General features: G+C 56.1%; 1 protein-coding gene across 5 annotated transcripts in view; it reads left to right on the top strand.

Annotated features, from left to right (window-relative positions):
* The window catches only part of Rptor (regulatory associated protein of MTOR complex 1), a 329,507-nt gene that overhangs the window by 300,910 nt on the left and 2,439 nt on the right, over positions 1 to 26,158 (top strand). For all 5 annotated transcript variants that reach the window (XM_078041465.1, XM_005332637.5, XM_078041466.1 and 2 more), the window contains 10 exons: positions 946 to 1,056; positions 9,942 to 10,047; positions 12,876 to 12,990; positions 13,920 to 14,044; positions 16,512 to 16,616; positions 20,225 to 20,331; positions 22,085 to 22,212; positions 24,390 to 24,476; positions 25,326 to 25,442; positions 25,837 to 25,966. In XM_078041465.1, coding sequence (XP_077897591.1) covers positions 946 to 1,056; positions 9,942 to 10,047; positions 12,876 to 12,990; positions 13,920 to 14,044; positions 16,512 to 16,616; positions 20,225 to 20,331; positions 22,085 to 22,212; positions 24,390 to 24,476; positions 25,326 to 25,442; positions 25,837 to 25,966 — 1,131 coding nt within the window. The remainder of the gene's footprint in view (positions 1 to 945; positions 1,057 to 9,941; positions 10,048 to 12,875; positions 12,991 to 13,919; positions 14,045 to 16,511; positions 16,617 to 20,224; positions 20,332 to 22,084; positions 22,213 to 24,389; positions 24,477 to 25,325; positions 25,443 to 25,836; positions 25,967 to 26,158) is intronic.

The raw sequence follows: 26,158 nt of genomic DNA, 5'->3' as shown, positions 1-26,158 counted from the left end.
ACCCAGGCCTCCCGTCCTGTCCAGGCTGTTTGCCACTTTCTCATCAAGGACAGGAGGACCAAAGAAGGGTGTGGAGGACGTGCTGAGGGCATCTGGCTGCCCCAGGCGCCCACAGTGCTGAGCGCCTCTCTGCAGCTGGCCCTCTCATTGTTGTCCAGGGGGCACCAGAGTCCCTGCCTTGCAGGTTGGCCCTGGACTCAGACTTCCCTTGTGGTGACCGGCAGTTCTCCGTGTCAGTGCTCAGCCTTCTGGCTGGGCCCTGATGCCAGCTGGGGGCAGAGAGGTGCAGCATCGTGGCGGCCCCCACCTGACCCATCCTGGGGCTCGCCAGAGCCAAAGCCACTGCTCTCCGGGAAGCGGGCACCTCTCATGGCCCCACCCAGGCTCCTCTGTGCCAGGAGGGGTGTGAGTGGCCTAAACCCACCCCAGCACCGGGGCACAGGGGACTGCTGCAGCCTTCCCCACAGGGCCGCCTTGCACCTGGTGGACACAGCCAGAGCACAGGGCTCATAGCGGCCCCTGGCATCAGGGCACAGAGATCAGCAGCCCAGCCCACCCACACCCAGCTGGGCTCAGCTAGGGGAGCAGCCCTGGCCAGGCACTGAGGAACTGATAAACCATACGAGGCCCACCTGCCCCTCAATGCCAGCCATGGGAATTGGCCCAGGAGAGGGGCTGTGGCTCTACTGGCCAAACCGGGGGCAGCGGGGCAGATGCCGGTCCTGCTTCTCACCCAGACCCCCAGTTCCTGTCCAGACGGTCAGGGACACCTGGTCCAGGATGCCCAAGTGAGAAGGAGGCAGAGGGGCCATCCCTAGCAGTCATGCCCAGCTGTCCATGACCTCTGTCCCTAGCCAGGACCTCCCACAGGCATGGAGGGAGGGAGGGAGAGTGAGACTACGCCTTCCTTTCCTGGCTAACCTCCCCTTTCCTGATGCCCTGAAGACTGCAGATGATGCCGATGATGCCACTGGACACAAGAGCTTCGTCTGCGCTGCCATGCAGACGGGCTTCTGCGACTGGAGCGCCCGCTACTTCGCACAGCCTGTCATGAAGGTGCGTCCCCAGTGCGGGCGGTTCCAGAGCCTGACCTCCACTCTTTCCCAGTGATCCTGGCAGCCAAATCCCTGTCCTGCCCCTGGCCCCTGGCCCAGGGAGTCCCCTCTGCTGCCCCAGCCTCGCTGCTGGCCTCTGTGACTCCTTTGTGCCACATTGGTGGCCTTTGGAGGTGGTGCCCATTGCTGTCACGGTGGGTGCTTGAGCAGCAAGACAGAACAGCCCCAGGAGCAGGCTGTGCTTCCCTCCTGTCCTCTCAGGGAGGAGCAGGCTGCCTTGCCACTGTCCCAGGCCACAGGTGTCACTCCATCCTCATTGGTAAGGCCACACAACTTCCAAGGGCCGTGCTTGGTGACACTCCACTCTGAGGATGCTAAGACCACGCTAGCTGGACCAGTACCAGCACGTTCGGGCTTGTTCCTCAGGACCAGCTTTGGAGTCTGATTCAACTCCAGCCATAGCATAGATGTGTCCTGTGTTCACGATGGCTCTGTGGCTGTTGGTTCAAGCCCCCTTCCCACGCAGGAGGAACAGGGTCTACCAACAGCATGACCTCCAGTGTGATGGTCCCCGTGAGCATAGAGCACATTCCTGGACTTCTCCCCTTCCTTCCTGTGGCCGCCTGAGAACAAAGGGTGCATCTTGTTCTCTGGGCCCAGCTCCACACTGCTCCCCTCTCACCCCAGTGGACCTGACACAGGCCTAAAACACAGTCTCATGGGGCTGGGTTGTGGCTTAGCAGTAGAGAGCTTGCCGAGCACACATGAGGCACTAGTTTCGATCCTCAGCGCCACGTATAAAAGAAAACAAATAAATCAAAATAAAAAATATTTTTTAAAAAATACAGCCTCACCACTAGCACCTGTGGTGGCAGCAAAGCCCCAGTCCCTGGAGCCCCTTGCTGAGGGAAGCAGGGTACACTATTCCATTTCTAAACAGAGAGTGTAAAATGGCCCAGTCGTTCCAAAAAGAAGCTCCACAGTCAGCATCAGAAGCCCCCAGCAGCCGTTCCCCTCAACCTGCGGCTGGTTTGCTTAGGTGCTACCTTACGAAAATAATCAGAGACGCAGAAGGTCCCTGTACCACTCAGGAATGGAACTGGGATCCACTTAGTGTTCAGTAAGGTTGAATGGCTGAAAAGTACTTAATGTTTGGTGAGCTTTATAAGTAATGGCATAAGGAAATGCTCATGATAAGATTTTGGGGGGAAGAAGGCAGGCTAAAACCTAGCCCTTATTGTACATGCGGCACCTGAGTGCGAGCTCCCAGAGGGCCGGTCGTCATGGCCTGGAGGCGCTGAGCTGGTTTCTGCCTCGCACATTTTTGCCTTCTGCAATTTGTACTGAGCATGAAGCTGCCCTGTGTCCAGGACGGTCCTAGAGAAACCCACCCTGACTGCAAGTGCAGCCTGTGCTGCAGTGATACACGGGCTGGGGCAGTCTGGCTCAGTGCCTTGGCCGTCAGCACGTGTATATGCAGCGGGGAAAGCGAGAGGCAAGACAGGAAGGAGAAAGCAGCCACTGGAACTTACAGAGTGAACATCCACGCAAGTCTTGAGCAAGCAGGGTAGCCAGTTAGACCTGGCGTGGACAGAGAACCGTCCTTAGAGCCATGGTGGTGCTGTTCAGAAGCCAGCACGCTCACCTGTAGCAGAGGTTGGCTTCCTGAAACAGGCCTCGGGGGGTGGCGACTTCTGGAAGGTAGCTGAGGACCTGGAGGCCTGCCCTTATTACTGCATGGTGGTGGTGGATGTGGTGACTGTGGTGGTCATGGTGGCCGTGGTGGCCGTGGTGGCGATTTCTGGAAGGCAGTGAGCAGCTCTTCAGGCAGTGCTTGGATGCTGCCTCTTCTTCATCATCGACGAAAGATGAAGGAGGAATGGTCTAGGTGCCCAGAGCATGTTTCTCTTGAACTTGGGATAAACTGACGTTTTCCAAAGGGTTGGCTTTTCTCCTGGGCACCAAGGAGCGGGAGCCGCCCAGCATGCAGCAGCAGGGCGGGGCAGGTTCCCAGCAGTGAGGGCTGTAAAGCGACTGGTCCTGCCGGGAGTGCTTCCTGCAGCAGTGTTGAGCGCTGCTCCCGTGCACATGAGGCCAGTGTCCACCCTGGGACCATCACCAGCTGCAGGAGTGTCTGAGTTCCCTCCCACAGGAGGTCGGAGGCTTGGACACTGCAGATGAGAGTAGCTGAGGGGCCCCTGCAGGACTCCTGCCCCACTCAAAGGCAGCAGGCAGTAGTTGTGGAATAAGTAAGCCACTGTTTTCCTCTGACCCTGCCAGGTATATGAGCACATGCTGTCAGTGGGTGCAGCTTGAAATGACCACTGTCCAGTTAAGAGCACAGTCACCCTCATTGTCAGTGTGTCTATCACACCTTGGCAACCAAAGTCTTAGGGCTAGAGACCAATGTGGCTTTCCTTCACAGGGATTAGAAACCTTTCTGACTGCACAAGAGGGAGCGGGGCATTTTTTATCTTGTGATTTTTTTTTTTACAGGAACATTTTCTACTTTCTCTGAATGGTAGGCTTTTGGGCATTCTTTTTATTAATTTAATTCATCATCTAGTGGCATGTTTGTGTAATAAAATGCATTAAGAACTTTTTTTAGTTGCTTGCTTTTTCACAGGTAAACTAAAAATAGGGCTTTTTTGTGTATGTGTGTGTGTGTGTGTGTGTGTATATATATATATATATTTAGCTGTTGATGGACCTTTATTTTATTCATTTATTTATACGCGGTGCTGAGAATCAAACCCAGTGTCTCACACGTGCTAGGCAAGTGCTTCACCACTGAGCTGCAGCCCCAGCCAAATAAAAATAGTTCTAAGGCCAAGATTGGATCAAGAGGAGTGAGGAACCCAAACCCCAGACTACATCAGACTGCGTACAGAACTGAGCATTCACCAGGGAACAAGATGTGGCCCACAGTGACAGCAGGGTGTCCGATGGTGAGTGGGATGAGGACCCAGGACGTGGCCCCCGTGGCAGCAACTGCCGGGCCCTCACCACTCGGATCAGTTTCTTACGGGTCTGTGCCACCAGAGGACCTTGTCATGGCGTGGCTCACCTTCAGCTGAGGAGGCAGCTTTCCTCCCTGCAGCGTGGTCTGTCAAAGCTCGGGCCTACCACAGGACCAGAGAGCCCAGTTAAAAACTGTCTGCTCTCTGCTTAGAGAAAAAGATTTATTGAATTTTGTTCTGATTATAAAAGTAATATGACTTTTTTTTTCTCAGTTGGCAGATTTCAAAGATTGATTCTATCCCAAGGTTGGTTCACAAAGGGGCAGGGCCATAGGTGCCCTGGTGCTGTGGCTATGTGGGCAATGCCGCCTCCACAGCAGCACTTGGCCACGGCTGTCAGAATCGTGAAAGAGCCCACGCGGGGGTGTGCGCCTGTGATCCCAAGTGACAGGGCAAGTTGAGGCTTGCCTGGGCAACCTAGACCCAATCTCACATGTTTTTAAAAGGATTGGTAGTGTAACTCAGTGGTAGAGCACCCTGGGTTCAGTTCCCTGTGCTACCAAAAAAAACCAGGAGGAGAGAAAGACTTGCCAGTGGGCATGCTCTCAAAACCAGCAGTCCTGCTCTGAGGACTTAAAACCTCTGAGATACATGTGTACTAACATCTGCCCAAAGACACTCACCACATTGGATTTGCGTTGCTTGTAATAGCCAAAGTCAACATGAGAGTTCATTCAAAATGCTGCCTCTGTGTAGTAGAGCTCCGTGCTCTGTGAGATCCATGTGTGCCTCTGGGAGCCTGGGGCACATGCCGCAGCTGTCCACGAGCCCAGCCACTAGTCACCTGGAAGTGGAGGAGTCAGGGACAGGGACTGGGTTTATATTATAAACTTCTGGGTGACTTGAAATTTTTAGAAAAACATTTATTAGTTTTATAACTTAAAACAGGTTAAAATATAATTTTGATTAGAAAAAGAGCTTGAAGAGATGGTAAAGTTATTTCAAGGCACTACCTGTGGAGTAGAGCCGACCCCAGCTGAGCAGCGACCCCCTTGGTGCTCCCTGCATAAGGAACATGGCCCTCACGCCCCGACCTGTGCTCAGAACACCACCGTGGGCCCTGAGGGTCCTTGCAGAACTTGCCCTGCCGTCAGTTAGATCTGCATCCAAGAAGCTGGTTCTTCAGGTGCATTAGTAAAAGCTGGGAAAACAGAAACAGAGGAAGTGGAGGTCACCTCGAGTACAGGTGTGCACTTGCTCCTGAGGTCTCCTCCCCCTCCTGATGGTCCAGGCTGCTCTCTGCAGCCCGCATTCTTCATTTCCATGGCAACCCTGGGCACCTTCTTACATCTCAAATGACCTTCCCACAAAAGTGGCTTCACAGCTAACTCCCCCAACTACAGAGATTGGTAATTAAAGACCTTTCAATGAAGAAAGCTCTAGACCTGAGGAGTTCACTGAAATTACACCAAACCTTTAAGGAAAGGGACATACCCACTTTACACAGAAAGTAAAAGAGAGAACACTCCCCAACTCGTTCTGGGAAGATAGCGTTCCTCTCCCACTAGAATCAGACCAAGAATCACAAGAATGACAGCTGAAAACCAACGTCTCTTGTGAACATGGCCAAATCCTCAGCGTGACATCCACAAGTCCAAAGCAGCAGCAATGCTGTGGTGACCAGATGGGCCCTCTCCCCGTGAGACAAAGCTGGCTCAGCAGAGACTGAAGAAGAGCCACATGGTCACCTGAAGCCATTCATGGTAAGAGCTCACCAGCTAGGAGTAAAGGACACCTGCCCAGCAGTGCTCTTCAGGGCACTCAGCACAGGACTGGGTGCCTCTTCTCTAAAATCAGGGGCAAGGCCAGGCCATCTCATCCCACTGTTTAATAGCCTACCAGAGGTCCTGGACGGCAGGGAGGCATAGAAGGAAACACATGCTTGCAGGTAGGAAGGGTAGAAAGAACCCTCTCTGTTCTCACACGTTATTTGTGTCTAAAAAGTTACAGATAATCTACAAAAGGAGCTGTGGTGAGTTTAGTAAAAGTTTGCAGAATACAGGTATTATGTATAATCAATGGCATTTCTATAAGAAGTAACTAGTACTGCTTACAAAAAGCTCCAAAACAGTACCATTTGTAAAAGCACCACAAAAACCTAGGTATAAATTTAAAAGGAAATCCATATGCTAAAATTGATGAACACTGATGAAAGAAATCAGAGAAGACCTAAATAAATGGGGACCACGTACATGGACCTGAAGACAGTGATGTGGAGATGCCAGAACTCCCTCGGCTGATGGTAGATGCAGGCCGTCCCGGTCAACATGCTAATGAAATTTTTAAAAAATTGACAAGCTTATTATGAAATCTGTAGGAAACAGCAAAGAAACTAAAATAACCTTAGAACCTTGAAATTGAAGGAGAATTAGATGCTTCACACTCTGATGTCAAGACCCTGTGTAAAGTTGATCAGAACAGTGTGGGATTGGGGCAAAACAGACACACAGATGAACAGGACAGAACAGAGAGCCCAGAAGTAGATCTGCACAGACATGTTCAGTTGACTCTCAAGGAATGTGTGAAAATAGTGCCGTTCAATGAAGTTTTCAGCAAGCAGTGCTATGTCCCAAGAAAGGGCTTCGCTCCACACTTCACCCCTGCACACCAGCTACACAAAGTGAACACCCCAACTGCAAGACTCCTGACCTTAGAACCTCTAGAAGGAACAAGAGAACCTTCCTGACTTTGCATTAAGATACAAGAGGCATAAGCCACACTGTCTAGTGGCACATTGAACTGCATCAAAATCAAACACTACCTTTGAAACATACCATTGAGAAAAGGAAAGACAGGCAATGACTGAAAACTGCCAAGCATACGTCTGACACAGACTTGCATGTGGTATGCATAAGAACTCTCAGAATCCCACAACTGGGAAAATGCAGCCCAGTTAAAGAATGGTGGCGAAAGACTTGCATGGTCCTTGCCCAGGTGAGACACACAAGTGGCAGATGATCACACGGAGGACCACCGCAGGACCAACCTGCACTCAAGGCAAGGTTGGACTAGCCAGGGATGGGAAGCCACTGGTGTGCCCCTTCTTGGCCAACACGGGTGTGTAGGCACTTGGGGGACATTTGGCTGCTTCTCATAAAGTTAGGAGCACACCCCAGCAACCCACAGAGGAACCTAAGAAGTTCATGCAGAAACCTATATGTAGATCTCACAGTGGCCATGTACATTGTCACCAAAGCTAGAAGCAACTCAGACGCGCACCCCCGGCAGACAGAGGAGCCAACACAGCCATGCAAGGGCTACCAGTCAGCAGACGAGTCCCAGAGGGCTGCTGGTACGCACAGCAGCAGGGCCATCACAGGCCCGAATGGAGTGGTCCCTTCACACAGCTCCCGGAACAGGCACAACAGGGTTGGAAAACAGGCCTGGGGTTGAAGGGAGGTCTCGTTAGGGATGCAGGAACTGTCTCTGTCCTGAGCAGGGGTGGTTCTAGGATCCTGGCATTTGCAAAACCCACAACTGTCTAGAGGAGGTGCATTGGATCTCTGTGAGCCACACTCTAGGGGATAGGCGCTCTCTTCTCTTACGCGAGGTCATACTTAAGGAAAAGCATAGCCAGTGAGGTAAGGGCCCTTGTTGGGTATAGACGTCGTGCGCCCCAGGGGTCCGACAGGCCCCCTCCAGCAGTGCTCCTGGAGGAGGGGCTCAGGCAGGACGTGGAGTCAGTGGGCACTGCTGCCTGCTACAGCTGCAAACACACTGTGTGGCTTCTTGTAAAGGATGGAGGGTTGGAACTGGGTCACGTGCTCCCCCATGTCTGGTGTGTCGACCTGAGGGCTCAGCCCCTGGAAAAGCACCAGTGTCCTTCCAGCAGGTCCCTCTCCCCTGAGCTTTACCCGAGCCTCGCCACTCTCCACAGTCCTGTTTCTGTTCTGAATTGCACCCCTCGCCCCTTGAGCCTTTTTTTTTTTAATATTTTTAGTTGTTGATGAACCTTTGTTTTATTTGCTTATTTATATGTGGTGCTAGGAATCGAACCCAGTGCCTCACACGTAGGAGGCAAGCACTCTGCCACCGAGCTACAACCCCAGCCCCTTGAGCCTTTTTAAATGCAAAGGTCTGAAAATGAGACCCAGCTCCAAGATGTGCAGGTTCTCCTGCCAGGACCCTTCTGTGACATGCCCCCAGTTGCTGCCCCACAGCCTTCTGGGACCCCTCATCTTCCTCAGATCACAAGCCCAAGGGTTTCTATTTGGTTTTCCCATTTTTTGCAACCGGAAAGGAGCTGGCTTCCTGGCTTTCAGCTGTCGCACCTCCGTGGGAGGCTGCGGAACTGTAATTGGTTTCTGTCTGAGGAGAAGCCAAGAGGTGCCAAAGTCGGCGGTGTCATGATCCTAATCACGTAGCACTGTTCCTCCACCCACAGCCCCCAGGAGCTCTGAGGGGCGGGGGGACATTGCTCCTGTTTACCAGAGCGCTTTCTCCCAGAGGGACACAGAGGAAGAGGGACAGCAGGGATTAAGAACCACCACAAAGGACAATAATCTCTTGGCCAACTTCCTCTTTTCTGTCCTGAAGTATCCCCAGCAGTTGGTGCCACTGTCCTCAGGGCGCACTCTGTCGCCTCCCATCTCTCTGCCCACCCACCGTCTCCCTGCCTCCCCCTGCACCTCCTCTGTCCTTTCTTACCCTCCATCTGTGGGCCTGCAGGCTCCCCTCTGAGGGCTCGCCTGGGGGAAGCTGCAGTCTGGGGCCTGGAGACTCTGGATGCCACTGGTTGGAGATGGCCTGGCCACCTCAGATGCACTCCAGGTGCCCCCACCACAGAGAGCTGGTCAGGGGCCTGGAACTCGGTCCCCTCACTTCCCCTCAGCACCTACTAGGCCTCCTTCTCCAGTTTGCTCCTGGAGAAAGGAGAGCTGCATCGCACGCAGAGCAGCTCCTCGCCTCCTCTGCACGGGCTTCACTCGTTTTCCAGGTTTTTCCTTGTTATTGCTCTACATTTCTGGTCATTTGTTTTTTTGGTTTTTTTCCGAATAAGCTCTGGATTGTCACAAAAGAAACCCATTGTTATGAATCCACAACCCACCCCTGCCATCCTGGGGCCGTTCCTCGGCTGGCCCGAGCCAGGGAGCCCTGGGTACCTCTTCCTGTTGCTGGGTTTGGATGTCCTCCTTTTTGTTGTTGCTTTTTTTGTTGGGTTTATGTTTTGTGATTTTTAAGAAGAAAAAGAAACATGGTGATAAAATGCTGAGAACAAGCCGTGGGCCGCCTGCCCACACGGGGACGCCAGGCAGAGAGAGCTGCCGCGTGGTCATCGAGAGCCACCAAGCCTCCTGTGTTCTCTGTGTGTGGCTTTCCCATTGCTGGGCCATGCACACAGGGACGCAAGCCTGGCTGTCTTGCTCAGTGCCCTTTATCCTCGAACTTCTCCTCAGGAGCAGCTTTTAGAATGACATACATGTGCTCTTGACCCGCATGGCCGTCCTGACTGGCCCTGGCTGCTGTGGGAGGTCCTGCCTCTGCTCCCTGAGCCAGGAAGAAGCAGGCTTTGATCTCCTTTACTTAACGCCTATCTTGGAGGACTTCCCAATGGAACCAGCGGGTCCACCCTGGGTGTGAGGTGCAGAACACTCCCACACCCCATGGATGGTCTCATTGTCCAAGCCAGCGTGGCCTCTGGCCTGGCGCAGGCTGGGAGGCACTTCCTGGGTCTCAGCTTGCACCCTGCAGCTGTTAGCCATGTCCTCAGCCAGCTTGGCTAGAGGGTCACCCAGCCCAGGCGTGGATGGAGAGCACCCTGCATGCGTGGCCCTGAGCTGCCTCTTCTGGGAAAGACATCCTTCTTATCGACACAGTGACCGTTTCCAAGTTGCTGAGTGTAATTGGATATTTTCTGTCATTGAAGATCCCTGAAGAACACGACCTGGAGAGCCAGATCCGCAAGGAGCGGGAATGGCGGTTTCTGCGGAACACCCGCGTCAGGAAGCAGGCGCAGCAGGTCATCCAGAAGGGTAAGAGCAGCCAGCGGGGCGGGGCATGCGCACAGTTCTCCATGGTGAGCAGAAGGCCCAGGAGGGTGCCCTGTGAGCAGCCCACCTGCCAAACCCATGTGCAGCCTTGTACAGCCCCCACCCCGCTGACACCCAGAGTACCCCTGTGCCCCCCTTGCAGTTAAGTCCTTCAGCAGGCTTGTGCAGACTGGAGCTGGGAGCAGGGAGGACCTGGCTTGGGGACAGGGGCACCTCGGAGCAGAGGGGCTATTGGGACTGCACTTTCCATGGGCATGGTCACTCCAGGGGAGACTGTCAGCAAGGCCCTGGCTACTGGCAGCCTTTTGGGGGAGCATGACCTCTGCACTGTGGTGTTTCCAGAGGGAGGGTACAAGTGCTTCTTAAGCCCTGGGGGTCCATGTCTCCCTAGCTGACAGGGTGTCCATTCCTGGGAACAGAAAACAAATACAGATCTGGCCTCACCCAGTATCTCCACGTGGTCCTTGGAGCAGTCTTCAAGTCCATCCCGAACTGCTTTCAGTCCCATTTGCACTAAACCTCCCAAATTAGCAACAGATGCCAGAAACCACCCCCTTGCTAACCACCTCGTTTGCACCATGGGGTGGAGGCAGTGAGCGACTGAGGACCGCAGGCTGCCGCCACTGAGGAGGACTGGCAGAGGGAGCTCCCAAGAGCAGGTCTGGGCTGCAGGCGGCCCCCGATGGAGGCAGTGAGCAGGAGGCCCCGAGGGCCAGCAGGGATAAGAGCCAGGCAGCCTCAGCCCAGGGCGCAAGCCCACGGCTTGGGATGCAGAGGTCATGGCCTCCCCCACCCCTGACCTCACAGCCGGGCACCCTTGCCCACAGAGTGGCTGGGCCGGGGACCTCAAGCTGCTCATACCAGCAGTTGGTCCCAGCTGTAGAGGTGGTATGTGACTGGCATTTCTGGTCATGAAACAAAAAGCAAGATTTCTAGACATAAAAAGAAGAATATCTTTATAAACCAGTTAGGAATTCCCTTTTCCAGTGTTTGTGACCAAAAAAAAAAAAAAAAGATATTTGTCAAAAACACAGGAGAGGGGCTGGTGGTCTGCTGGAAACAGCAGCACACACGGCAGGGAGACGCCGTGGACATGGCCCGAGAGCCGCTGAGGTGAGCAGAGTCTCACCCTCTCCAGGCACCGCCAGCTCAGCACTGGGGCGCACTGTGCCTGTTTTTATTTAAGAGCCACCTGTATGCTAGGGAAGATGTAAACAGTAAGTAGAAATGCAGTGCCTGTGGCTGAACGCAGTCAACAGGAGAAGCACAGTCATTGCCAGAGGACAGGAGCCAGGAAAGGCCACCCAAGGCGACCCCAGCTCTGCCTTCGCCAGCTTCCACGTCCTCAGCTCGGTTCTGTGTTTGCTTTTAGATGTCTCCCTTCATCTTTCAGTGCTCAAAGCCATGCCCACTATTTTGGCTCTCTCTTACAAAAAGAAAAGGAAACTCCCTGGGTGAGAAGAAGGCATCTCAGGCTACAGCAGCTGGCTCCACCGACACATGCCCTTCGCCTGGGCAGAGCCCTCCCACCACAGACACTCTCTTCTCCTTAGTGCGGCCTCTGTTGCTTGCTGACTTAAGAAAGAAGAGTCAGTGCACACCTGTAATCCCAGCTGCTTGGGAGGCTCAGGCAGGAGGATCAAAGGTTCAAAACCAGCCTGAGCAATTTAGTGAGACCATGTCTCAAAAAATAAAAAAGGCTGGGTATGTAGCTCAGTGGTTAAGCACCCCTAAGTTCAATCTCTGGTGCCAAAAAGAAGGGGAAAAAAAAGAAGAGTTGGAAGATGGAGGAGTTGGCCGAGCCACTCACTCAGCTGAGCACTGAGCAGTGCCGACATTCTGTGGTTGCAGCCCTTGGCACTGTGGTCTCAGGGCCACCTGAACAGCATAGGGCATGGGCAAGGGAAGGAGGCTGCCGTGTAAGACCCACAGCCAAAGTCAGCCCAGCCACCCACAACAGATCAGCTGTGCCCAGGTGGGGGCTGCCCTCCTGCTGGGCTCCCCCGCTGCTCCACACCAGCACAGCTACACAGAGCCACCGGCTTTTCTCTGTCCACCCTGGAGATGGTCTCGCCAGCTAAGGAGGCATGTGGGCCCCAAAGCACCCAGGTGCCAGGGCCACACAGGAGTCTGTGGTCAGAGCTGGCCTTGCTGCCTTTCTCCTCAGGGCTGTGCAGAAGAGCCCCATGCTAGGGACCCGCACCTGGTCTAAGCAAACCCCCGTTATCCAACAGAAGCATATCTCAGCCCATCCCAACTGTGTCTCTTGCCTCTTCTGGTTGTTTCTCAGGTGGGCTCCTGCAAAGCCCTAAGCGGGTATTTCCTTGTGCTGGTGTGAGGCCTGGTGAGGAACCCACACCCTCTCTGGCTAGCCTTGTGAGTCTGTGTCCTCTGGTCATGGACTCCTGGCGAGCCTCTCTCTGGACTGGAAGACCCCTTGAATGTGGTGCCCCTGTCCCAGGCCTGAGCCCTGGGGCTTCATTCTGAATCCATACGCCCTTCATAGACCCCTCAGCCACAGACCTGCACTGCCATGAACACTGCTGCCGTCTGGCCTGAGGGCCTTGATGGAGCACTTGCCAGCATCGGCTCTGAGCCAGGGGCTCTGCTGTGAGCAGAGCACCCCTGCCCCTGGGATGCTGCCTCCTGGGGTGTGCTCTGGCCCCCTCTGGTTCCTGCTTTGCCTTGGTCTCCTTTGTGCCTCTCCCGGCCCCCAGACACAAGCATTGACACTGGCCTTTCTAAAACATGTGGTATTGCGGTCTACAAGCCAGCCCTGGCTCATCCTGATTCCCCCCACACCCCGGCAGGCATCACCAGACTGGACGACCAGATATTTCTGAACAGGAATCCTGGTGTCCCCTCCGTGGTCAAGTTCCACCCCTTCACACCATGTATCGCCGTGGCTGACAAGGACAGCATCTGGTAGGCCTCACCCACGGACCCTACCTGGGGACAGCACCAGTGCCCAGCATCCCTGCGTTCTCCCCGCCATGCCCTGCCCACCCACCCGTGCCCCGCTCTAGTCATGTTACTGAAGGTGGTCCCTAGTTCCATAGGCCTCAGGACAGGGACAGGAGCCTCCAGACCTGCTCCATGAAAAAGAAGCGTGTTGAGGGGCTCCCACAGAAGAGCACCCAGGAGAAGGCGCGGCCCCGAGAGCCGGGCCTCACAGCAGCGAGCCTGGCTTGTGCGGTGCAGGGTGCCCACTGGTGGTGAGGTGGGCAGGGGCAGTGTCGTGACGCCTACTGTCCTCACCTGCCACTCTGCTTCAGTTGTGGTGAAATATGACGTCCAGGCTGCCCACACTGGACGTTTCCATGCTGCCCCCAGAGCACCCCATCTTCCCAAATTGTCGCAGTCCCATCACACCCAGATACCTGCTCCCTGGCCTGGCCACCCCCACTGTGCCCCAGGTGGGCAACTCTAGGGACTTGTAGAAGTGACTGCACAGCACTGCCCTCTCGTGCCTGGCTCACGTGACACAGCAGTGTCCACGGCAACTTGCCGTGGCGTGGCAGGAGCGGGAGCTGCCTTGAGCCCTCTTCCACTGGAAGGAGAAGCATTTTCTCCCCCACCCCATCTGGGCCCCCAGCTGGCTCTGCACTGCAGTGGACGGGGGTGGACGTGTAGCCCCATGTTCCTGTCATCTCTCCATCCCTGGATGGGCCCAAAGGAGGAGGGGTTGACCTTCTGTGTCCAGCGGTGCTCAGGGCTCCAGCTTCTCCTCACTCCCCTCGTGGGTACCTTGGCTCTTGGTGGCAGCCGTCCCGTGGGTGTGAGTGACCGGTGTCTTGCTGTGACTCTGTTTGCATTCCCCTGATGGTCGGTCTCATTCCTCTTATCCCCTCAAGTTTTTGGGACTGGGAGAAAGGAGAAAAGCTGGATTACTTCCACAATGGGAACCCTCGCTACACCAGGGTCACTGCCATGGAGTACCTGAACGGCCAGGACTGCTCCCTTCTCCTGACAGCCACAGGTGAGTGGCCTGGCTGCACGCACCTGAGCCGCGCAGAGCAAGGGGGCCATGAGACACGCTGTTCAGTTTGTCACTCAGACCAGGGAGGCTCGGAGGCTGGGGCACTCGTAGTGGAGCTGCTTCCCTCGCATGCAGGGCCCTGGGTTCCAAAGCAGCCCCACATAAAAGTAAAAATGAAGTTTCAAAGTCGGGGTGTTTGTCAGGTGCAGGGGCACACTCCTGTAATCCCAGAAGCTTCGGAGGCTGAGACTTGAGGATCACGAGTTCAAAGGCAGCCTCAGCAAGGACGAAACCCTAAGCAACTCAGTAAGATCCTGTCTCTAGGGGCTGAGGTTGTAGCTCAGTGGTAGAGCACTTGCCTCACACGTGCTGGGCCCTGGGTTCAATCCATAGCACCACATAAAAATAAATAAGAATAAATAAACAAAATAAAGGTATTTGTCTGTCTTCAACTAAAAAAAAAATATCTAAAAAAAAAAAAGACGCTGTTTCTAAATAAAATACAAAATAGGCCTAGAGATATGGCTCAGTGGTCAAGTGCCCCTGAGTTCAATCCCTGGTACCAAAGAAAAAATTTTTAAAAATGGGGGTTTTTATGAAAGGGTGTGGTCCCAGGGCAGGAGCAGAGATGGCAGTGTTGGCAGGACTCCTGGACAGTGACCTCTCGCCTTGGGTCTCTGGCCCTTCCATGTTTCCAGGAAACATCCCACCACCAGCCTCTGCCCCCTGGCCTTCCTGGGAGACGCAGTGGGCAGCAGCTCACTGCCTGGCTATGATGGCCCAGGCCTGCATCCCCCTTCTTTGCAAGTTAGGCTTCTCTGGAAGGGTGCCCATCAGGTAGCGGTGGCCGTGGATCTCACACTGGAGATTTTCTTGGTTTTTATTTTGGCCTGAAACATCATCATCCTACTCTTACTGTAGAGCAGTAGTTCTCCAAGCCAGTCACCTTGGGCTGGTGCCATTTCTTTTTTTTTTTTTTAATATTTATTTTATAGGTATAGTTGGACACATGCCTTTATCTTATTTATTTATGTTATGTGCTGCTGGGGATCAACCCAGGGCCTCACACGTGCTAGGCAAACGCTCTACTGCTGAGCCACAACCCCAGTCCCCTGGCTGTCATTTCATTTGGCACTTTAAATTTGACTCCATGGGGGCTAGGGTTAGAGCTCAGTGGTAGAGTGCTTACCTAGCACGTCTGAGGCACTGGGTTTGATCCCCAGCACCACAAAAATACATAAATAAGTAAAATGAAAGTATTGTGTCCATCTACAACTAAAAAAAAAAAAAAATTAAAAGAAAATTTTGACTCCATGATGCCTTCTTGCTAACGAGAAGCCAAGGTCAAGCTGTGTGGGTAGGAAAGTGTCAGTAGCGGAGGGAGGAGACAGGCATCTAGGCTCACCCGCCCTGGGCCGATCCGCCCTGTCTTGTCCTGGTCCCCGACCTGAGCATCTGAGCTCCCGAGGCTCCTGCTTGTCAGTGACATCTCTTTTGAAGTGTTTGTGGGTTCCCTGTGACTGACCTGACCATGAGGAAATGTCCCTTAGCAGCTGCTCCTCCAAGAGAGCCATCTCAGCCTGGTAGAAGGAAGCCCATGTCCAAAGCCAGTCCTTCCCTGTAGGCGTCGGCACCGTGGGCAGGGCCCAGCAAGGCCCAGCCAAGGGGCAGCACAATTCAGACATGAGCTTCTCTTATCACCAAAGGCAAGAAGGCTGGAGGGCTCCTTAAGAGTGGACCCCTGTGGGGAGTCACAGAGCAGGGCACTCACTGCAAGGTGGCCTTGAGAGCCAGGCACACAGGTGGAGGAGGCCAACCTTCAGTACTGAGGCCAAAGAGTCGGTCCTGGGGAGGGAGGCTCACCACACACAGCTGACCCCCTGCCTGTCTGCTGGAGGATGCTGAGGGCACCTACAAGGCAGAGGGCCTCCTGTGTCTGTGTGAGAGCCCCTTGGGCCACCCTCCCTTCCAACTTCAGGCTGGTGTGTGCGCAGAGCACCGAGGCAGTTGGGGACAAGGTGCAGGCCTAAAGGTTTTGGAGAGAATGGGTCTGCACAAGATGAGCAACTGAAGTACTCAAGGGGAAGAACAGAGAAGGTGAGGCCCGACCCATCTCCCAGCTTCCACCAAGTCCTCTTTCCCACCCCAGGGACAAGCTGGAGGCCACAGAGCTCCCCTGCAGGGATCCCAAGCCGGCTTCAGAGAAGCTCTGTGGCTTCCAGATGCCCAGAGACCACAGGTCCCATTGCCCTGCTGCCACCTTCCCCGGTTGCCCGACAGGAAGTGAGCACGGAGTCCCACACTGCGAGAACATGGGAACAGGTGTCCAGAGAGCCTGGCTGCCCTGTGCAGGGCCCACTGTTGGGCATGGTGGAGCATGATGTCCAGGACAGGGATCTGACCCCATGTGGGGTGCAGGCGAGGCCAGCACAGGGCAGAGGATCATGTCCCCCTCTCTCCTTCTCAGATGATGGCGCCATCAGGGTGTGGAAGAACTTTGCTGACTTGGAGAAGAACCCAGAGATGGTGACTGCATGGCAGGGGCTCTCAGACATGCTGCCCACCACACGAGGTGGGTCTGGGCTCTTCGGGGAGGAAATCCAGAGCGGCAGGGGTCACTGTTCCAAGGCCTCTGGACCAGCTCCCTACCAGCCACCCATTCGCAACAGAGTCCGCAGTTTATTAGTAGGTGGCCTCCCCTGATAGCCACGAGGCTTACAGGCCCAGGGTTCTGAGTGCCTTTGAGTCTTGGGTATGGCCCTGAGCTCTGGTCACACCTGTCCTGGTGTGAAGCTGAATGTGGCTTGGAAACACATTGTGGTTAACTGGCCCTGAGCAGCAAATGTCACATGTTCTTGAGGACCAGTGTGGTGGGCTGCCCAGGCTGGTGAGATCGGCAGCCACCAAAGCAGCTCTGGGCATGGCTTTGCACCATCAAGCAGTTTGGGAGGACCACGAGGTCAGACTTTCCAGGCCTGAGTTTCCAGAGCCTTCTGTGCATCTTGGAATGGCCACCCGTGAGCACAGCCCTCTGACCCTGGTGACACCAGGTGAGGTTACTGTGCCCACCACTGGCTGCTCTTCCTCCTGCCTGTGATTTCCGCAGCCCCATCCGAGTCCTCTTCCCAGCCCCTGTCTGTGTGGGGCCTCTCTGGGTTCTCTCAGTTCTGTCCCTGCCCTTCTCTCCTGCAGAGAACATCAAAATGAGCCCCTTCTCTCTGGACCTTGCTATTCAGACAAATTATAAGCAAGTAGAACCTCACTCCTCCCGTAGCCAGTGTGTTTCTGGGTCGTCGGCTGCAGAATCTATGTTCACAGGGAGACCTGCCTTCCAGAGCTCTCTGTCCTAGCCCATCTTTAATGTGGAGCACAGCTGCCTGTCCTCGGGCCACAGGGCCTACAAGGTGTTGGAGGGATGTGCCAGGGAACCTTCTGGACTCATATCTTAGTGTTTTGTAAGAATTCTTATATTAAAAGTTCAAGATAAAGGGAAGATGAGTGAGAAAACTCAAGATGATTGAGAAAACTCAACCTTGACCTCTGTAAAAGTTTTATATGGAGACTCAGTGTCCGATCTCCCCAGAGAAAACTAAACTAAACCCAGGGCTGGGGCAGGTGTCAGGGAAAGAGCAATACAACTACCGTCTCTGAAACCCTAAAGAAAGACCAGAGGCCTTCCTCTGTGTGAGGCCGGGGGTGTCCTCGTTACATTATCCCAGTGGTTGGTTACGCCCTCCCACGTACGTGAGAAGCTGTGCCACAGGACAGCAGTGGTCTCTGTGAAGACACAGGCAGAACCAGACCATCCTCCACACCCTGTCGGTCAGGGAGGGCCCCGTTCCCAGGGTGGAGCGTGAGGCTGCCAGGGCGAGACTGTCCCACCACCTTGGCCCCGAGAGCAGTGCGATGGTCCAGCCTCGGCCTGTGAACGTTGACCTGAGCCTTTGATCAGTGGTTACTATTCATTAACTAGAACATCCAAGGAGGTACACAGAGCAGCAGCCCCAAGGCTGGGGCAGGTAGCCATGCAGAGGCACAAGCCAGAGGCAGAGCTCCCCAAGTCGCAGAGGTCAGTTCTGGGCTGGCCACAAAGCTGGGCGCCTAGCCACTGGCTGGCAGGCACCAAATCTACAGCTGTGCTCCAGGGCAGCACAGGGCAAGGCTTGGCTCTCCACTACCAGGCCTGGGATGTGGGTGGCTGGTCTGACTTCCACGCTCTCTGCTCTGTCCTGCCTTGTCTCCCTGTTTTAAGGAAAGAATTAGCTCTTTGGTCAGGCTGTGTATCAGGACACACATCCAAGGCCTGTGTCCAGGATTCATCAAGCAGGGATCGGACCTCTGCCTTCTGGGGAGTGCAGTGTCTCCCAGTCCAGTACCCAGGGTGAGCAGGGCACAAGCACACTTTGAACTGGCACATGGTGCCCCCATGGCTCCTGCTCAGCGAGCTCCACACACCTGGGCACAGCAGCCTCCCCTCCAGAATCCCTTCCTCTGTTCCACCAAGACTTCCACGCTGCAGGCTTGGCTGCCCAGGACCTAGGGCTTGCTTCCCTCTGTAGGACAGATGGACAGACATCAGCACTGTCCTAGAGGACTTCCACATTTCTACTCAGCTGGGTCTCTCAAGTTGCAAACTGGCTGTCCAGGTGTACCTAGATGTGGGGCTCTGGCCTTGCACAAGGTGCCATCAAGCCCACCTGCCCCCACCCCATGCCATGTGGTTGGTACCTTGTCACATGACTTCCACATGGGGACAGGTATGCCCTCCCTCCAGGGACATCCAGGTCCCAGCAATGTTGTGGCTCTCCTACTTGTGTTCTCCTTTTCCACGGAGGCTATTTGAAGAAAAGAGGACAGTGGCCAGAGGGTGGGGCCCAGGCTGCATGAGGCTATGGCGCCTTGGTTGGAAGCAGGCGGTAGGAGCAGCTGGAAGGCTCAGGGCACAGGAGGATGAGGTGGTGGCACCACAGGACAGCCGGGACACAGACTGAGCTGTGTCCTGGGAGAAGTCTCTGGTCCAAAGAGGGTGACTCATGTGCTGTGGGTTCCTTGCTTCTCTCAGCATTCACCAGGTGCCAGTCCCCACAGACCCTCATCCTGGACCTTAGCCTGCCTGGTGCCCAGGCAGCCGACCACACCGGCCAGATTGCATGGACACTTCCTCTTCAGTTTCCCTCCCTTTTGTTATGAGGCGACCACAGCTGGAGAAAGTATGTGTTGCAGAGCACACGTGGCCCCACAGCTCCCCTCCGGGGCTGCTTACTGCGCGAGAGGACACACTTAGATGTGGCTTGAGATGTGGTTTCCACGAGGGAATAGCTAATATGACTGTCGGTGGAGTGCCACACAGATGTCTGAATGGCAGCTTCCTCTCTGGACCAGGTCGGAAGACCCTCAGGACATCAGAGGGAAGAGCAAGTGCGGGAGGTCGGACTCCCGCGCAGCACTGTGCTGCTCCGTGTGGAGGAGGCAGGCTTTGCAGCCCAGGGGCACGCGCACACGTGGCCGCAGTGTAACTCCTGGGGCAGGCGCACAGCTGGGCAGTCGGGTGCCACACACACGAGGCCCTGGGCCCCCCCAGCCCCACCCCCCAAAAATCAAACTGCTGGGGACTGTTAGATCTGGGTGGGGGTTGTAAGGGTTTATTTTCACCGTGTTCCTTCGTGTATGCTTAAAACCTTTATAATTACACAGTTAAAGCCGTGTGGGGCTGGGGACGTCGGTCAGCAGTGGGGCACTCACCTGGCATGTGGAAGGCCCTGGGTTCCATGCGTGGCACCACACACACAAAATATTTTTGTATTAAGTAGAAACTATGATGCGAGTGTCCAGTTCCAGACAGAAAAGGACACCCTCATTTCTTTCCTTTCTCTTTTTAACCGGGGCCTCTCTGCATTGCCCAGGCCAGTCTTGAACTTGGTGCTCCCACTTCAGCCTCCCAAGTGGCTGGGCCCCAGTATTCTTCCCTCTCGCAGATGCCTCAGTGTGGAGGGTTCCAGGGCAGGCTGCCACCACCGCAGCAGCCTGAGCTCGTTGCCCCGGGAGCCCCAGCCTGGGTTCAGAAGGAGGTGGGGACCTGCCCAATGGTGGGAGAGGTGGCAGTGCTCCTTGGAGCCGCTGACTGAGTGGCTGCCTGGAGTAGCCCCAGGGACTGACCCCGTGTCCCGCTTTCCTCCCCAGGAGCTGGGATGGTGGTGGACTGGGAGCAAGAAACTGGCCTCCTCATGAGCTCAGGGGATGTGCGGATTGTCCGGATCTGGGACACCGACCGTGAAACGAAGGTGCAGGTAACCATGGTGGGCCCCACAAGCACCTGGTCCCTGTGCAGCCCCTTCCCCCAGGCTCTCCACTCTCCCCCTGCACAGAACAGACCCCTTGCTCAAATAACCCAGACCCAGGTCTCCAGAGCAAGCTCAGTCTGTGCCCGTCTCAGCCCTCCAGGGAAGCAGATGGGCAAGATGGCGCCTGCTGCTGGCGAGAACAGACTCCCAGCCTCGGAGCTGATCACCGCCTTGGCTGCACATTAATTATGCACCTGACCCTGCGCTGCAGCATGATTAAGTCTAAGCTAATCCTGATCATTGTTAAATATTGTCTTATCTGGCAGATTAGGGAGTATCAGAAATCAGCGGGGTGAAATATTTTAAATTAGAAGATTAACTATTCGTGTGCTTTTCAAAGCTTTTTTTTTTTGAGAGTGAACCCGGGGCTTCTCAAGTGCTGAGCATGCGCTCTGCCACCAAGCTACAGCCCCACCGCTTAAAGCATCTTTTCTTTTTAGTTTTAATAAAGAAAGGGATCTGCACTGGTTTTGCCTAAGACACCTGTGAAAGGGCCATACAGGCCGCCTGCTAAAATCCAGCTGTGCCCACCGCTTTAGGAGCAGAGGCAAGACCACAGCTACCTCAGGGATGCACCTGAGGGTTCTAGTCCAGGACACCCTTCTCTAGAGTCCCTGGAGAGGCACAGGGCAGAGACCTCCCCACCCTCTCCTGTCCTCCCTACCGATGGAGAGACATTGGCCCCTTGGTGGCAGGAAGGCTGCTTGCTCCACATTGCTACAGAACTGAGCCAGGAAGGAGGAGTGACAGGAGCTGGACATGAGGCTGGACCTCACCACTGTTAGGCACTGTAGTGACGCCCGGGAGAGCTGCAGCCTGAGGTCACTTCCTCTCACAATTACTGTGCTCGGCCTCCTGCTGTCCTGGGCCCAGATCCCATGATGGCACCAAACAACTTTCGTTGTGCTCCTGCTGGGGAGCTTGACAGGTGCCCACTCCTCAAGGGCAAAGCATGGAGACCCTAATGCTCAGATCCATCTCCTTGTGGAGTGTAAGGGCCTCCAGAGCCAGTGTGTCCCTGGCCACCCACCTCCTCCCCCACTCTCAGCTGCCTTCGCCCAGAGCTGTGGTCCTGGTGCCTTCGCGGGTATTTTGTTGCCTCAAGGTGCAGGGAGAAGTGAGGGGGGGCTCTTGCAAAGGCCTGCCCCTCACACAGAGTCCACATGTGCAGATTTCCCGCAGCGTCCCCACTGGGGTTGGAAAGCACGTGTCCGTCCCTGCCCCCACAGGCCCATCTGCTGCCTGTGGCTCCCCCTGCTGGCGTTCACCAGTCCTCCTGCTGTGTGCAGCCACCAGGAGAAGCAGGGTCCACGCTTCCGCTCTGCCCTCGACTGATCAGGAGTCTCAGGGGCAGCTAATAGGAGTTCTCCTTGCCAAAGTGTACTTTGTCTCTCTTCAGGAAAAAGGGAGATGGTGTTGGGAAGTTTAATTGGCCAATAGCCAGGTGGCCCTGGGTGCCTCCAGGATGCTGCTGGAGCTCGGCCTGCCCTGGCCAGTGCGCAGGTGCAGGGCAGGTATTCAGGGAGATCTGGCTGCACCGAGTCCCATGTGCCCCTGCCCTTCCCTCCCATCTGAGCTCCTCAGCCTGCGATGGCCTCTGGCAGGTGGAGGCAAAGGCCGCAGTCCACAGGGAGGGAGGTGAGGCCCAAGTGGGCTTGGGGTAGCGGTGCCCCATCTCAGCCCTCTCTGTCTGGGCCAGGACATCCCCACGGGCGCCGACAGCTGCGTGACAAGTCTGTCCTGCGACTCCCACCGCTCGCTCATTGTGGCTGGCCTTGGCGATGGTTCCATCCGTGTCTACGACAGGAGGATGGCGCTCAGCGAATGGTAGCTCACCCCCACCCCCGTGCCTGTGGCCCCTGCCCCTCCACACAGCAGCAGTCACCTCACTGCCCACCGAGGAGTCCCAGCTGCTCAGTGGGACATAATGCTTTCCCCAGGAGCCCACAGCAGGTTTCCAGCCAGGCATGTTCCACGCAGGCCAGTCCCCGTGGCCGTGGAAGTGGGTGGGCGGCCTTGGGCATGCTGGAGGTTGTGCCTGGAGAGAACGGCAGTGGGGGGGTCCTGGAAAGGCCCCACCATCTCAGCCTCCATCTCACATGGGTTGTGAGCAGGAGCGTCAGGAGTCAGGGAGCACGTGTGGGCCCAGCATGGGCTGACCAGGTGTCACTGCTGTTCTGGGTGCTGCCACTCAGCAGGTGACAGGGGGCTGAGGCCTAAGGCCCTCAACAGGGGATGCAGAGCATCCACAGCCTGGGCCAGGCGTCCCCGTGGTCCTGTTCCTGGTGTCTCTTGTACACCCACTGCTTTCTGGGAAGTAGGCTTGGTGCCAACAGGGACAGTCCAGGAGTCACAGCAGTGGCCACCAGAGATGAAATATCCTCATGGCCAGGACAGTGGGACAGGATTGAGATGGGTGTTGACTCAGGCACCCAGGAGACACCAGCTCCTGGGGACAGGGGGAAGCCAGGGCACCACAGGCTCTCATGTTCCCTGGTGGGAGGTCCTTGCCAGAACAGGCAACCTGTCCCCAGAGGCACCACTGTGGGCAGCTGGTAGACTGCTCCCAGGGGTGCAGGTCAACAGCTGGAGTCCACTGGAGCCAGCTGAATCTTGCACTTCAGAGTGGATCTCATGGGACGTCCATTGTCTCCAGACCTTTAGTTAAGCCATCTTTGTCCCCTCAAAAACACCCATCTGGGCAGGCGGGCATTGAACTTGGGAGTTGGCTCCACAGAGGGCCAGAGGATCCCAGGAAGCCCCCAGCCCCAGGCAGGGTCCCCCTCAGTACTCACCCAGCAAAAGGCAGCCTTGCTCCCATCAGGCCTGGTGATTGGGAGAGAAGTCAGCGCCTATCTCCACCTCCCCCAATTCCCCGGGCATTGGCTATGTCAGGCAGCTTCCGTGCCGACCTCGCCCTGAGAACGCACCTAAGCTGGGTTCGTGGTGGTCCCTCCTCACCCCAAGCCCAGCACCCTCGACCTCTCAGCTGGGAGTGGGGACACAGGCTCTGGCCCTCCAGGTGTTGGCCCTACCAGTTCTGCCCTACCCAGTCCCCCAGCACCCTCCCTCCTCTCTCCCTTCCCTGCACCCGCCTCACAGCAGTGTCCCTTCCTGGCCTTACCCTGCAGCCCCTCCCGCCAGGCCCCTCGGCCCTCTCCGGGTATTTGAGAATGTTGCTATTTACATCTTGCATGGGGTCAGTCTCCCCCCAAGATGGGCAGTGGCTCCCAGGTGTAAGGATGGCTCAGAGAGCTCTCTAGACTATGGCAGGAGGCAGCAGGAGAGGAGAGGCGTGCTTCCACTTCCCAAGCTGCAGGGCAGCAGTGGGCAGCCCACAGGCCCTAGCCGCTGGTCCCCAAGCTCCAGCAGGCAGGGACACAGGGGTCTTGGAAAGCTGGGCTGAGTGGGGAACCCCAAGCAGGCCTGGCCCTGCTGCTTCTGAGGCCTAGGGGTGGAGACCAGCTGGTACCCTCCCTGTGGGTAGTATGTGAGGGGTCCTGAGAGCTCCCGCCAGGCATTGGAGGCCCTTGGGAGCCCTGGTCCATACAGCCAGCAGCTCCCACCCGGGCTCCTGGTCAGTAACCCCTGGACAGCTTTAGGGCTTTTAGGGCTGGGGTTCACGCTCCCAATGCGCCTGTTAACACAGATGGGCAACATTATGACCAGTGATGGGGCCTGGAAGTGTGACACAGCGTGGTGTCGGTGTGGGCCTGAGAGTGGCCCAAGGCCGAAAGCCAGCCCAAGGAGGGCACAGTAGGTGCCCACTAGAGGAGGACTCAGGAAAAGGCTGGGGCCCCGCATGGGCAGGGCTACTTGGGGCCCTGCAGCAGAGGCAGCTCAACACTCTCCACAAATGCTTCCTTTTTCTTGACCCAAGGCCACATGTGTGGCCTCCTGCTGTGGAGCCAGCACGGCTGTCCGCCCAGAGCCCTGAGTGGGCTGGGAGAGGAGCTGAGCCTGGCCCTGCCCAGCACTGCCTGACCACACCTTCCTCCTCGCAGCCGCGTCATGACCTACCGGGAGCACACAGCCTGGGTGGTGAAGGCCCACCTGCAGAAGCACCCCGAGGGCCACATTGTGAGCGTGAGGTAACATGGGATAGTCACGAGACATCCTTGGTGTTGAAACAGGGATGCTGGCATTTCAGGGCAGTAATTGTCTCCGGCACTGGGACTGGCCAGGAAAGTCAGGGTGCAGAGCCAGAGGGTGGTCAGACACCTGCCGAGCAGAAAGGAGCCCTGGGTGGCGTGGCCCCCTTCCTCCCCACAGGCAGCAGGGCCACATGCTGTTGCAGGCACGTGGCCAGCAGGACTGCCGCTGCCTGCTGCCACGCATCATTGTCTGTGCATAAATTCAGTTCTGCTGTTCGGTAAATACTGTGCTGAGAGCAGTGAATATTTATTTGCCAGTGAAAGGAACACCAGAGTGTGATTTACTGTCACAAAGCCTCCATTCTTTCAAAGAGATGCCCTCTCTTCCTTGTTTGTGATATAAAGACAAAACCCCGCTCTTGGGAGGGACACCTACAGAGGTGGAAGGCAGGGCCCTCCTTGCAGGCAGCGTGACCCCACCCAGCTCCATCTCCCACCACCCTGGGCCCCAGTGGCCCAAAATCTGATCTTGGTGACCAGTAGCTCACTCCTTTGCACCTTGACTTACAGCCATTCCCATCCCCCATGGGTGTCCTGCTTTGTAGCAGGCTCAGCAGTGGCCCTCGGCACCACATGCGACCCTTCTCTGCTCTGGGAGAGCTTAGTGAGGGCCTGGCCGCTGGGCCCAGCACCAGAGCACAGCACTCCCAGGCAGCTTTGGCTTCCAGTAGTGGGTGCAAGTGGGTGTCAGACTGCACATGTCCAGGGCCATCATCCTCCAGCCAGGGCACAAGCAGGGCATCCCCAGGCCTGGCCCCCAGGCCTCACTGCGGCCCTCTCTTGCAGTGTCAATGGAGATGTGCGCTTCTTTGATCCCCGGATGCCTGAGTCTGTGAATGTGCTACAGATTGTGAAGGGGCTGACGTCCCTGGACATCCACCCCCAGGCCAACCTCATCGCATGGTAGGTGCTGCCTCTCCGCAGCCCCCTCTCCACCATGCCACCTCTCCCCAGCCCTGCCACGTTTACATCCTCTGTGCCTTTTGGAGAAAGATGGGTGGAAGATTAAAGTACCATCATGAACTGAGAACAGACCTCTTCCCTGCCGCATCTCTCTCCCAGAACACTCTTGAGGGGTCTCCAGGGATGGAGGCCTGTGTCCTCACATGAGGGCATCCAGACAAGTTGCCATTCTGTGTCTGGGGACCCTGGGCCAACTTCCTGACCTGTCCCCACCACCACACCAGCCCCATCCCCAGCCGTCCTGTCCCTAAGTCATTCTTCTGGGGGCCGTTCTGTCTCCCAGCCCAAAGGAGAGGGACATAACTGCTGAACCTCTCTCCTCCTCCTGCTGCAGCGGCTCCATGAACCAGTTCACCGCCATCTACAATGGAAACGGCGAACTCATCAACAACATCAAGTACTACGACGGGTTCATGGGCCAGCGAGTCGGGGCCATCAGCTGCCTGGCCTTCCACCCACACTGGGTCTGTGCCCTCACACCAGGGTGGGGGCAGTGGGGGTAGTGGACAGGGCCACCTGAGTGACCCACAAGCCTTGGGCCTTCCCTTCCTAGTCTCCAGAACACATGAGGAATGGAGGTCTGCTCAGAGCAGAGGGCCAGCAGCAGTGTCCTCTGGCCCCTGTACACATGCCATCAGGGGAACCTCCAGCAGAAA

The sequence above is a fragment of the Ictidomys tridecemlineatus genome, chromosome 3 (assembly GCF_052094955.1).
Source record: "Ictidomys tridecemlineatus isolate mIctTri1 chromosome 3, mIctTri1.hap1, whole genome shotgun sequence".
Classification (NCBI taxonomy): domain Eukaryota; kingdom Metazoa; phylum Chordata; class Mammalia; order Rodentia; family Sciuridae; genus Ictidomys; species Ictidomys tridecemlineatus.
This window is presented reverse-complemented; position numbering and strand designations above follow the sequence as displayed.